The 13,612-nt window shown below is 38.3% G+C and overlaps 1 protein-coding gene across 1 annotated transcript in view; it reads left to right on the plus strand.

Moving 5' to 3' along the window:
* Positions 1-13,612, plus strand: part of RNF216 (ring finger protein 216) — a 190,721-nt gene that overhangs the window by 65,697 nt on the left and 111,412 nt on the right. The window contains exons 10-11 of the mRNA XM_003795432.3: positions 9,470-9,609; positions 12,987-13,037. Of these exons, the coding sequence (XP_003795480.1) occupies positions 9,470-9,609; positions 12,987-13,037 (191 nt within the window). The remainder of the gene's footprint in view (positions 1-9,469; positions 9,610-12,986; positions 13,038-13,612) is intronic.

Raw genomic sequence — 13,612 nt, forward strand, 5'->3', positions numbered from 1 at the left:
AAAAAAAAAAAAAACCTTTGGCCAGACTAACTAGAAATAAAAAAGTAATCTCTCTATCCCTCAATCAGAAATGATAAAGGGGGGAAATAACAATAGATGCCACAGAGATAGGAGAGATTATCTCTAAATACTATCAAAAACTCTATGCCCAGAAATTTGACAATGTGAAGGAAATGGATCAATATTTGAAATCACACCCTCTCCCTAGACTTAGCCAGGAAGAACTAGATCTCCTGAACAGACCAGTTTCAAGCACTGAGATCAAACAAACAATAAAAAAATCTCCCAACAAAAAACGCCCTGGTCAGGATGGTTTCACACCAGAATTATATCAAAACTTCAAAGAAGAGCTTATTCCCATACTTCAGAAATTATTCTTAAAAATTGAGGAAGGAATCTTCCCAACATTTTCTATAAAGCAAACATCACCCTGATACCAAAACCAGGAAAAGACCCAACTAAAAAGGAGAATTTCAGACCAATATCACTAATGAATATAGATGCAAAAATTCTCAACAAAATCCTAGCCAAGAGACTACAGCTGATCACCAAAAAAGTCATACATCTTGATCAAGTAGGTTTCATCCCAGGGATGCAAGGCTGGTTTAGCCTATGCAAGTCCATAAACATTATTCACCATATCAACAGAAGCAAAAACAAAGACCATATGATCCTCTCAATAGATGCAGAAAAAGCATTCAATACAATCTAGCATCCTTTTCTAATTAGATCACTGAGGAGTATAGGCATAAGTGACACATTTCTTAAACTGATCAAAGCTATCTATGACAAACCCACAGCTAATATTTTACTAAATGGAGTAAAACTGAAAGTTTTCCACTTAGAACTAGAACCAGACAAGGTTATCCTCTGTCACCACTACTATTCAACATAAAGCTGGAAGTTCTAGCTGGTACAATTAGGCAAGACAAGGAAATAAAAGGCATCCAAATGGGACCACAGGAGGTCAAATTCTCCCTCTTTGATGATATGATCTTATACTTAGAGAACCCCAAAGACTCAACCACAAGACTCCTGGAAGTCATCAAAAAATAATAGTAATGTTTCAGGATATAAAATCAATGTCCACAAGTCAGTAGCCTTTGTATACGCCAGTAACAGCCAAGATGAGAGGATAAGGAACTCCCTTCATCATAGCTTCAAAGAAAATGAAATACCTAGGATTATACCTAAAAAAGAAGTGAGGGACCTTTATAAAGAAAATTATGAAACCCTAAGAAAGGAAGTAGCAGAGGATATTAACAAATGGAAGAACATGCCACGCTCACGGCTGAGAAGAATCAACATTGTTTAAAATGTCTGTATCTCCCAAAGCAATCCACTGATTCAATGCCATCCCTATTAAAATACCAACATCGTACTTTCAAGACTTGGAAAAAATGATTCTTCGTTTTGTATGGAACCAGAAAAAAACCCCGTATAGCTAAGGCAGTTCTTAGTAATAAAAACAAAGCCAGGGGCGTCAGCATACCAGATTTTAGGCTGTACTACAAGGCCATAGTGGTCAAGACAGCATGGTACTGGCGCAAAATTAGAGACATAGACATTTGGAATCGAATAGAAAACCAGGAAACAAAACTAACATCTTAGAACCACCTAATCTTCGATAAACCAAACAAGAACATACACTGGGTAAAAGACTCCCTATTCAATTAATGGTGCCGGGAGAACTGGATATCCACATGTAAAAGACTGAAACTAGACCCGTACCTTTCTCTACTCCCAAAAATTGATTCAAGACAGATAAAGGACTTAAATTTAAGGCATGAAATGACGAAAATCCATAAAGCATAAGGAAAACACTGGAAGATATTGGCCTGGGAAAAGACTTTATGAAGAAGACTTCTATGGCAATTGCAACAACAACAAAAATGAACAAACGGGACTTATTTAAATTGAAAAGCTTCTGTACAGCTAAGGAGACAAAAACCAAAGCAAATAGACAACCTACACAGTGGGAAAGGATATTTGCATATTTTGAATCAGACAAAAGCTTGATAACTATCCCATATATCAATGGGCAAGAGAGATGAATAGAACCTTCTCTAAAGAAGACAGATGAATGGCTAGCAAACGTAGGAAAAGATGCTCATCATCCCTAATTATTAGAGAAATGCCAGTCAAAACCACCCTGAGATACCAACTAACCCCAGCGAGAATGGCCCACATCACAAAATCTCAAAACTGCAGATGCCGGCATGGATGTGGAGAGAAAGGAACACTTTTACACTGCTGGTGGGACTGCAAACTAATACAACCTTTTTGGAAGGAAGTATGGAGAACCCTCAAAGAACTCAAATTAGACCTCCCATTTGATGCTGCAATCTCATTACTGGGCATCTACCCAGAAGGAAAAGAAGTCCTTTTATCATAAGGACACTTGGACTAGACTGTTTATCGCAGCTCGCCAAAATGTGGAAATAGCCTAAATGCCCACCTGGAATGGATTAACAAGCTATGGTATATGTATACCATGGAATACTATTCAGCCATTAAAATAATGGAGACTCGGCTTGGCGCCTATAGCTCAACCGGCTAAGGCGCCAGCCACGTACACCTAAGGTGGCGGGTTCGAATCCCCAGCCCGGACCCGCCAAACAACAATGACGGCTGCAACCAAAAAATAGCCGGGCGTTGTGGCGGGCGCCTGTGGTCCCAGCTACTTAGGAGGCAGAGGCAGGAGACTCGCCTGAGACCAGGAGTTGGAGGTTGCTGTGAGCTGTAATGCCACGGCACTCTGCCCAGGGGGACAGCTTGAGGCTCTGTCTCAAAAAAAAAAAAAAAAAAAATGGGGACTCTACATCCTTTGTATTAACCTGGATGGAAGTGGAACACATTCTTCTTAGTAAAGCATCACAAGAATGGAGAAACATGAATACCATGTATTCAGTTTTGATATGAGGACAATTAATGACCTAGTACACAGTGAGGGAAGGGAAGCGTAGAAAGAGAAAGAGGGAGGTGGGGAAAGGAAGAGCAGAGAGAGGGGGTGGGGTCTCATTGTGAACCACCTTTTGGGGGCAAGACACCATTGTAAGAGGAACTTTACCTAACAAATACAATCAGTGTAACCTGGTTTCTTGTGCCATTAATGAATCCCCAACAATAAAAAATAAATGAATAGTATTCCATGGTATACATATACCACAGTTTATCTATTCATGGGTTGATGGGTACTTGGTTATTTCCACATCTTTGCAATTATGAATTGAGCCACTTTAAACATTCAAATGCACATGTCCTTATGGTAAAGTGATTTTTTTTCTTCTGGGTAGAGACTTAGTAATGGGATTACAGGATCAAATGGGAGGTCTACTTTTAGCTCTTTAAGAATTCTCCATACTTCTTTCCAAAAAGGTTTTATCCCACCTGTAATCTCAAAATCTCTGTAAAAGTTCCCTTCTCTCTGACCCACGAATCTGCAGCTTTGGGACATGAGCTGTTCTTGGTGGGGTGATATTTCAAGGTCATTTTGATTTGCATTTCTTTGATAATTAGGGATGCATTTTTTCATGTGTTGTTAGCCCTTTGTCTGTCTTCTTGGGAGAAGGTTCATGTCTCTTGCTCAATGATAAAGGGGGTCGTTTGCTCTTTTCTAGTTAATTAGATTGAGTTTTCTGTAGATTCTGGTTACTGGGCCTTTGTCAGATTTCATAGTGTGAACATCTTCTCTCATTCTGTACGTTGTTTGTCTGCTTTAGTTGCTATATCCTTAGCACACAGCAACTAAGCTTCTACACAGAAACTTTTTGGCTTGAACAGGTCCCCTTTATTTACTTTTGGTGTTTCTGCAATTGCCAGTGGAGTTTTCTTCATGAAACCTTTTCCCGGGCTGATATCAAGAGTTTTTCTCCTACTTTCTTCTGGAGTTTTTATCGTTTTGTGTCTTAGATTTAAATCTTTTATCCAGCATGAGTCAATTTTTGTGAGTGGTGAAAGGTTTGGGTCCAGTTTCAGTCTTAAATAAGACTAACCAGTTCTCCTGGCACCATTTATTAAGTAGGGATTCTTTTCTCCCATGTATGCTTTTGTTTGGTTCATCGAAGATCAGGTGGAAGTTTGTGGCTAGTTTAATATTGAGGTTCTCTATTCTGTTTCATAGATCTAAGTCTCTGTTTTTGTGCTAGTACCATGCTGTTTTGATCACTACAGACTTGTAGTATAACCTGAAGTCTAGTAATGTGATGCCTCCAGATTTGTTTTTAATTCCAGCAAGATTTTTCTTTTGTGGACACAGGCAAGTTTATCCTAAAATTTACCTGGAAAGAGCTAAACAATTTTGAAAAAGAAGATTGAAATGGAATCAACTTGATTAAGACTTATTTTACTTAGCTACAGTAATCAAGACTATGGTGTTTGTGGAAAGATAAACACTTAACATCGATGGAACAGAATAGAGAATCTAAAAATAGACCCACACTGATTTTTTTTTACTACTTTTAAATATGTATGTGTATAAAACAGCCTAATTGAAATATGATTCATATATATTCACGGTTGCATGATCATCACCACAATAAATCTTAGAACATTTTTATTACCCCCAAAAGAACCCTGAACCCATTAAAGTCAATAGCTGTTTCCTTCCATCTCTCCCCAATCCCTGTCATGGACTAATATCCTATCTCTATAAATTTGCCTGTTCTGTACATTTCGTATAAATAGAATCATACCATGTATTGTCTTTTGTAACTGGCTTCTTTCATTTAGCATAATTTTTTTAAGACATACCACTGTAGCATATAGCAATACTTTATCCCTTTTTACTGCCAAATAATATTCAGTCTATGGGTATAGTGTGTTTTATTTATTTATTCATTAGTTGATTAACATTTGAGTCTATAGCTAATTTTTGACAAAGGTGGAAAAGTAATTCACAATTGGAAAAATAGTCTTTTTAACAAAAGGTTCTGGGCTCGTTGCCCATAGCTCATTGAGTAGGGCACTGGCTACATATACCGAGGCTGGAGAGTTCGAACCAGGCCTGGGCCTGCTAAACAGCAGTGACAACTGCAACCAAAAAATAGCCGGGTGTTGTAGCAGGCACCTGTAGTCCCAGGTACTTTGGAGACTGAGGCAAGAAAATCACTTAAGCCCAAGAGTTTGAGGTTGCTGTGAGCTGTGATGCTGGGCCACTCTACCGAGGACAACATAGTAAGACTGTCTCAAAAATAAAAAGGTTCTGGAGCAATTAGGTATCCTTACATAGCTTACAAAAAAATTAAAGCGAAACAGAAAATGCTAAAACTTTTAGTCAAAACCATAGAAATCTTCATGATCTAGGGGTAGGCAAAAAGTTCTTAGACTTGATATCATTGAAATTCAAAAGTTTTGGTCTCCAAAAAACACTAAAGAGGATGAAAAGACAGGCGATTGACTGGGAAGAAATATTTGCAACCCACATCTGTGAGAAAGGACTATTATCTAGAATATAAAGAACTCTCAAAATTCAATAGTAGCTCACTCCTGTATTCCTCACACTGTGGGAGACCTGGGTGAGTAGATTGCCTGAGCTCATGAGTTCAAGGCCAGCCTGAGCCAGAGTGAAACCTGGTCTCTAAAAGTAGCCAGGCATTGTGGCAGGTGCCTGTAGTCCCAGCTACTTGGGAGGGTGAGGCAATAGAATCGCTTGAGCCCAAGAGTTTGAGGTTGCTGTGAGCTGTGATACAATAGCACTCTACTCAGGGTGACAAAGTGAGACTTTGTCTCCAAAAAAAAAAAAAATCAACAGTAGAAAAATGAACAATCCAATTAGAAAATGGGGAGAAGTTGTAAGACATTTCACTAAAGAGAATATACAAATGTCAGGTAAGTACATAAAAGATGTTCAAAATCATTAGCCATTTGGTAAATACAGATGAAAACCACAGATATCACTATATGCCTATCAGAATGGTGAAAATAAAATGCAACAACACCAAATGCTGGTGAGGATGCAGACATGACTAGATCACTCATACATTGCTGGTGGGAGTGTAAAATGGCATGGCTGCTCTAGAAAACAGTTTGGCAGTTTCTGTAAAAACTAAGTATGCAGGGTCAGGATGCGGTGGCTTATACCTATAATTCTAGCACTTTGGAAAGCCAAGGTGGGTGGATCACTTGAGCTCAGGAGTTCCAGACCATCCTCAGCAAGAGTGAGACCCCATCTCTAAAAAATAACTGGGCATTGTGGGGGGCACCTATAGTCCTAGCCCTCGGGAGGCTGAGGCAAGAGGATTGCTTAAGCCCAAGAGTTTGAGGTTGCTATGAACTATGACTCCATAGCACTCTATCAAGGGCAACAAAGTGAAACTGTCTCAAGAAAAAAAACGAAGTATGTGACTAATGTGACACAATGATTGGATTCCTCAGCATTTATCCCACAGAAATGAAGACTTGTAGTCACAAAAAGGTCTTAAATGCATGTTCACAGCATCTTTATTCAAAATAGCCAAAAATTAGAAACAACCCAAACACCCTTTAGTTGATAACTGGTAAGATGATAGAAATGGAAGACAAATTTGGTAGTGGTGAAGGAAAAGGTGCTAGTCAGAGGGAGGTGTGGCCCTGAAGGCAACAGATCCTTGTCATGAAAATGTTCTGTATCTTGACTGTCACTTAATGTCTGAGTTATGGTACTGCACTATAATTTTGGGAAAAACATTTTGGTAACATTGGGAGAAACTAGATAAAGTATACACAAATAGGATTTCTGCAATTACTTCATCTGAATCTGTAATTTTTTTAAATTAATATTAAAAAGTTTAACTTAAAAAAATGTTATATATTGGGCGGCACCTGTGGCTCAAAGGAGTAGGGTGCCGGCCCCATATGCTGGAGGTGGCGGGTTCAAACCCAGCCCCGGCCAAAAAAAAAAAAGTTACATATCACAACTAGAAGGATATAGGAAAATAAGTTGCAGGGAAATTTTTAGACTTAATTGCACTTACTATTTGTTATTTTTATTCTTAGAGATGGGAATCTACATTGCCTAGGCTAGATTTGGATTGGGCTCAAGCAATCCTCCTGCCTCAGCCTCTCAATTAGCATTATCCATGTAGGTACATTCCCCTGTACCCTATTGCATTTATTTTTAAAATAAAGTAGTAAAAATAAATGTTAATATAACTTGATAAGCCATAAGAAGAACTGAGTAAAGACGAAGGAAATAATAAAGGGCAAAAAAAAATTTTGTAATTAAGTGGAAATAGAAGTAATAATAATGAACATTTGTTGAGCACTTAGTATGTACCAGGCACTTTCCTAAGTGCTTCACCTGAACTAATTCACTTGTATTTCAAATAGCTTTGTAAGGTATATGTGCCTTTAATATCATTTTACAGATAAAGAAGCCAAAGCACAAAGAGGTTTAGTAACTTGTCAAATGTTACACAGCTAATTAGTAGCTGAGCTGGGATTCCAACCTTGACAGTCTTCAGAGTCTAATCTCTTAACACTGTGCTTTATTACTCTCCTAATACCAAAAACTGGTTTCTGAATATAAGTTTTAAATTTAAGGCCAGGAGAGGTGGCTCATGCCTGTAATCCCAGCACTCTGGTAGGCCAAGGTGGTTAGGTTGCCTGAGCTCATGAATTCGAGACTAGCCTAAGCTAGAGCAAGACCCTGTCTCTAAGAAAATAGCTGGATGTTGTGGTGGGGCCTGTAGTCCCAGCTACTTGGGAAGCTGAGGCAAGAGAATTCTTTGAGCCCAAGTGTCTGAGGTTGCTGTAAGCCACAGCAATCTCCTGGAGTGACGTAGTAAGACTCTGTCTCAAAAAAAAATTTTTTAATTAAAAAAAAATCCAATCCTAGCTCTTTGGGAGGGTGAGGCAGGAGAATCTCTTGAGGCCAAGAGTTAAACACCAGTCTGAATAATATAGTGATCCCCTGCTTACAAAAAATAATTATCTATGTGTGGTAGCCCATCCCTGTAGTCCCAGGTACACTGCAGGCTGAGGCACAAGGATCGCTAGGAGTTTGAGGCTGCAGTGAGCAATATTGATCCACTGCACTCTACCCTGAGCAGTAGAATGAAACCCTTTTTCTAAAAAAAAATTTTTTTTTTAACTTAGCAAGAATGAGCAATAGGAAGGAGAACAAAAATAAGATATATCAGGAACCAGAGAAAGTAAATGTTGTTAAAATCAAAAGAGACTACCAAGAACAGAATTGTAATTGAAAATCTGCATAGGGGCCGGGCACCTATAATCCTAGCAGTCTGGGAGGGCAAGGTGGGAGGATGGCTAGAGCTCAGGAGTTCAAGATCAGCCTGAGCAAGAGCAAGACCCCATCTCAACTAAAAATAAAAAATTAGGCTTGGTGCCTATAGCTAGAGTTCCAGCCACATATACCAGAGCTGGCAGGTTCGAACCCAGCCCAGGCCTGCCAGAAAACAATGACAACTACAACCACAAAATAGCCGGGTGTGTGGCAGGCTCCTGTAGTCCCAGCTACTTGGGAGGCTGAAGTAAGAGAATTGCTTAAGCCCAAGAGTTTGAGGTTGCTGTGAGCTGTGCTGCCATGGTATTCTACTGAGGGGACATAGTAAGACTCTGTCTCAAAAAAAAAAAAAATTAGCCAGGCATGGTGGCAGGCACCTGTAGTCCCAGTTAGTCAGGAGGCCAAGGCAGGAGGATCGCTTGAGCCCAAGAGTTTGAGGTTACAGTGAGCTGTGATGATACCACTGTACTCTACCTTGCCTCTATATTAACTCTGTCTCAGGACAAACAAACAAACAAAAAACTCTGGGTAGAATAGTTTTCTGAAAACATAAATTACCAACTCAACAAAAGAAATACAAAATCTAAACAGACCAATAGTACATTTGTTATTTTGCCATCTTTTATTCTAATGTTATTCATTATGGTGAATCTAGGCATGAGTCTTTTCAGCTTTTTGTATTATATGTTTGCAAATTTTCAAAATAAAAAGTTTAAAAACATATAGCATATTTGCATCTACCAGAATAGCTAAAATTAAAATCTGATGCTACCAGGTGTTGGTAAGGATATGGAGTAACTGGGGTTCACATATGTTGCTGGTGGGAGGTATAAATTGGTAACAACCACTTTATTAAAACTGGCATTATTTTCTAAAACTAAAAGTAAGCATATCCCATGATCCAGCAGTTCCCAAGTAGCCCTATTTTAATAACCCCAAACAGTAAAGCCAAATGTCCTTTAGTAAAGTGGATAAATAATCATGTTAAATTCACAGAGTGCAATACTGATAGGATAGGAGAGGCTCTCCAATTGGAGCTTTACTACTGGGGGGCAGGGGGGTGTCAAAAGGTACATGGTAGATTCTGGAACCCACTCTTCCCAAATGGTAGAATACTTTACAGAAGTCATGAAGCACCTGCCAGGGATTTGGTGAGGGATGGAGCTATAGAAGACTTGAAATGGCTGGCCTAGATTTCTAGCAAACAGTTGTCTGCATGATTTTGCATTGTTATATATCTTCTAGGTGACATAAAAATAGAAAAGAGGATGTTCTTTCTGGAAAATAAGCGACGACATTGTAGGTCCTATGACAGGCGTGCCCTCCTTCCAGCTGTACAACAAGAGCAGGAGTTTTATGAGCAGAAAATCAAAGAGATGGCAGAGGTAAGAATGCGTTTCTTGGATTCTGGTTTGCTGATAGGGATTAATACAAATTAGCATTTCTCAAATTGTGGCCCACAGATCCATGGATTCCCAGAGACTTTTTAGGGGAGTCTCTGAATTCATATCTCTTACAACAATGCTAAGACATAATTGACCCTTGGAGGTTAGGAGTCTCAACCCCCATATAGTTGAAAATACGAGTAAAACTTTTGACTCCCCCCAAAATTTAGCTGCTAATAATCTGCTGTTCCAGCAGCCTTAATGATAACACAGTCAATTAACACTTATTTTGTGTGTATTATGTATGGATGATACAGAATAAAGTAAGCTAGAGAAAAGAAAATGTTACTAAGAAAATCATAAGGAAGAGTATTGACTATTCTTTAAGTCAGTGGTTCTCAACCTTCCTAATGCCACAAGCCTTTAATACAGTTCCTGTGGGTTTCTTCCTGCTTTAAGTGGAAGTGGGTCATCTCAAAGGTCTTTATCCTCATAGTCTTCATATTGAGTAGGCAGGCATAGAAGAAGGGTTGGGCTGGCTTTCTCGGGTTTGGCAGAGGTGGAAAAAAATCCGAGCATAAGTTGACCCATGCAGTTCAAACCTGCGTTAGTCAAGAGTCAGTTATATTTGCTTTTTTTATTGTACTGAGTTTGCACCAATAGAATAAAAGCAATAGTACCTTAGCATAAATCAGACCAATATTACAAAACTAATTGTAATCCTTTTTCACCACTATGCCATTCAAATTTTTTAAAAATGCCAGTTTCATCTGTAAATGTCTTTTTTTTTTTTTTTTTTTTTTGAGACAGAGCCTCAAGCTGTCGCCCTGGGTAGAGTGCTGTGACATCACAGCTCACAGCAACCTCCAACTTCTGGGCTCAAGCAGTTCTCCTGCCTCCACCTCCCAAATAGTTGGGACTACAGACACCTATAAATGTCTTTAATAAAGCAGTTAAAATTAATTTAGGTTATTTTGACCCTGAAAACATCTTTTCAATATTCCATGTGACAATGGGAATTATGCATAAAGTGATTCTGCTGCATACTAGAGGATGTATAATTGAGTCTCAAGCAACTGAATTAGCCACTATTTTTTCATAGAACACCATTTTTACTCAAAACAATGACTATCAAGGCTCGGCACCTGTAGCTCAGCAGCTAGAGCACCGGCCACATACACCAGGGCTGGCAGGTTCAAACCCACCCTGGGCCTGCCAAACAACAATAACAACTACAATCAAAAAATAGCCGGGCACAGAGAATTGCTTAAGCCCAAGAGTCGGAGGTTGCTGTGAGCTGTGACGCCGCCACGGTACTCTACCGAGGGTGACATAATGAGACTCCGTCTCCCCCCCCCAAAAAAAGGACTAACAAAAACTATGATTATTCATAATTAAGTATTTGAGAGAGATTTTCCCAAAAATGAATGAAGTCATTATTTGTGACCAATTGTAAAATTTTAGATCACTCCAGAGTTGAGGGCAGGTAAGAAATGAAAAACTATAGGTCTCAAGCGGAATCTTAGAAAAGTTATCTTGATCCACCCATTGTGGAATTTTATTTATTTATGTCATTACCGATCCTGTCAGAAAAGTACCTAAAGCATTGGCAAAATTGGTAGGTGTACTTTAGTTAATTTTAGTCATCATTATTCTTGATGTCCATATTATCCCATCTCTGGCCAATGGCAGTCCAGCAAAGTGACCCAGTTTTAAAATCCTCTGTCTCTGACCTGCACCTAGAATGCTTTATTTTCTTTCATGCAGATATAACTATTTCAAAAACTTGGTTTTCAGGTTTTTTACTCAACATTTTTCATTTTATGTTTGTATTTCTTATGCTAAAAATCCTGGGTCTTAACATAATTCTTGTCAGAGTATATCAGCTTAAAAATACAAAATTAAAATATTATATTTTTGGTGGCATGTGCCTGTAGTCCCAGCTACTCAGGAGGATCATTTGAGCCCAGGAGTTTGAGATTACATTGAGCTATGTTCATATCACTGCACTCCAGCTGGGGCAATAGTGAGATCCTATCTCCAAAATAATTTTTATTTTAAAGTCGCTTTAAGTCTGTAGTTATGCCATTAATTTGATAAAAAATTTTCATTTGTTGCTGTTTATTTTCAACTTTTAGGGAATTGGGTTTGGGTTTTTTTTTTTTTTTTATTTTGTAAAATATTTTCAGTTCCAAAGCCAAAACTAAAAAATAATGTATATTCATAGGGAGCATTCTTCCATCCTTTCCCTTTCTGCATATAACCATTATTACTAATGTTTGGTTTATCTTTCCTTATTTTATGCAAAAGCAATTATGTTTATGTATTTTTATTAGCCCTTCTTTCTTATCTAAAAAGTAGCACACTCTTCTGAACTTGCTTTTTTCAATAATAGTGCATCCTGGCAGTGACTCCACAGCAATCTATAGAAATTTACTTCTTTCCTTTTTGAAAATGACTGGCGTACCATTATATGCAATACCAGAATTTATTTGCTTGGCCATTCAGAGTTGTATCCAGGTTTTTGTTGTAACAAATAATTCCATGATAAATAATTTTTTTTTTTTTGGAGACAGAGTCTCACTTTGTCACCCTCAGTAGTGTGCCCTGGCATCCTAGCTCACAGCAATCTCAAAAACCTCAAACTCTTGGGCTCAGCCTCCTGAATAGCTGGGACTATAAGCACCTGCCACAATGCCCAGCTATGTTTAGAGACGGAGTCTTGCTCTTGCTCAAGTTGGGCCCATGAACCCATGAACTCAGTTGATTTACCTGCCTCAGCTTCCCAGAGTGCAAGGATTGCATGCGTGAGCCACTGCACCCAACCCAGGATAAATAAATTTTTGCATACATTATTTTGTATTTCTATCCCAGAGCATCTTTGGGCTAGACTCCTATAGTGGCATTAATAAGCTCGAACCAGGTTCACTCACCTCCATCCTGGTTGTGCCGCTTTGTATTCATTCCCACCAGTGATGTGCAAGAGTGCCTGTCACCCCACAGCCTCACCAGTGAAGTCTGTTGTTAAATTTGGTTTTTACCCATTTGATTTTTTTTGTTTGCTTACACTATTCTTTGCTGTTCAAAGGGCTTTATGTGGCAGTCTTTTTCCTTATTCATTCTATATTTTGATTCTACTTTTCAGATTTAAGAAAAATTTTCCCATATTTTCTAGTACTTGCATGGTTTCCTTATTTATATTTAGCATTCTGATCCATTTTAAATTTATTTATAGGTAACTTAATTTTAAAACTACAAACACATATAACTGAAGACATGACTGGTAACAGTAGTTATATTTATGTAAATAAATACTAAATGGTTGGCTTCATCTTTACTAAATTTGTATCTGACTGTATGCTTTTCTCATTTCTCAGCATGAAGACTTTTTACTTGCCTTGCAGATGAATGAAGAACAGTATCAAAAGGTAGTTTGAAATATCACTTTGTTTATTTTGCTTATTTTCATGAGCTTTTTCTAATATCACATTTCCTCAGCATTTTAATGGTTTCATATGATCTATTGACCTGTGAAGTTTTGGGTTCAGCCAAGTTAAAGTCAGATATGTGAACTAGTGTTGTCCCTTTTAATATGAGACTACATCAGAATTGAAGAGAAGATAATGATGGATGTTCTTGTTTAAAAAAAATTACCTGAAATCCATCAGATAGGCTCTTAGAGGAAATTTGGAACTTAAATGTCACTTTAGAGTTTAAAAGGAAGAGAGATGTCTAACCTGAGGGTAAGGTTGGTTTCTGTATGAGATCTATGTCCTTACATAGTGACCTTTTCTGACATGGGTAAGAATGGTCAATGATTGGATCACTGCAGTTAATATAGGGAGTAAAGGTCCTGGTACATTACTTGAGGCTGCTAATTTATTTATTTATTTTTATTCCTTTTTTTTTGAGACAGAGTCTCACTATGTCGCCCTCAGTCGAGTGCCATGGTGTCATAGCTCACAGCAACCTCAAACTCTCGGGCTTAAGCAATTCTCTTGCC

The sequence above is a fragment of the Otolemur garnettii genome, unplaced genomic scaffold (genome assembly GCF_000181295.1).
Source record: "Otolemur garnettii isolate 467f Iridium unplaced genomic scaffold, OtoGar3 scaffold00092, whole genome shotgun sequence".
Classification (NCBI taxonomy): domain Eukaryota; kingdom Metazoa; phylum Chordata; class Mammalia; order Primates; family Galagidae; genus Otolemur; species Otolemur garnettii.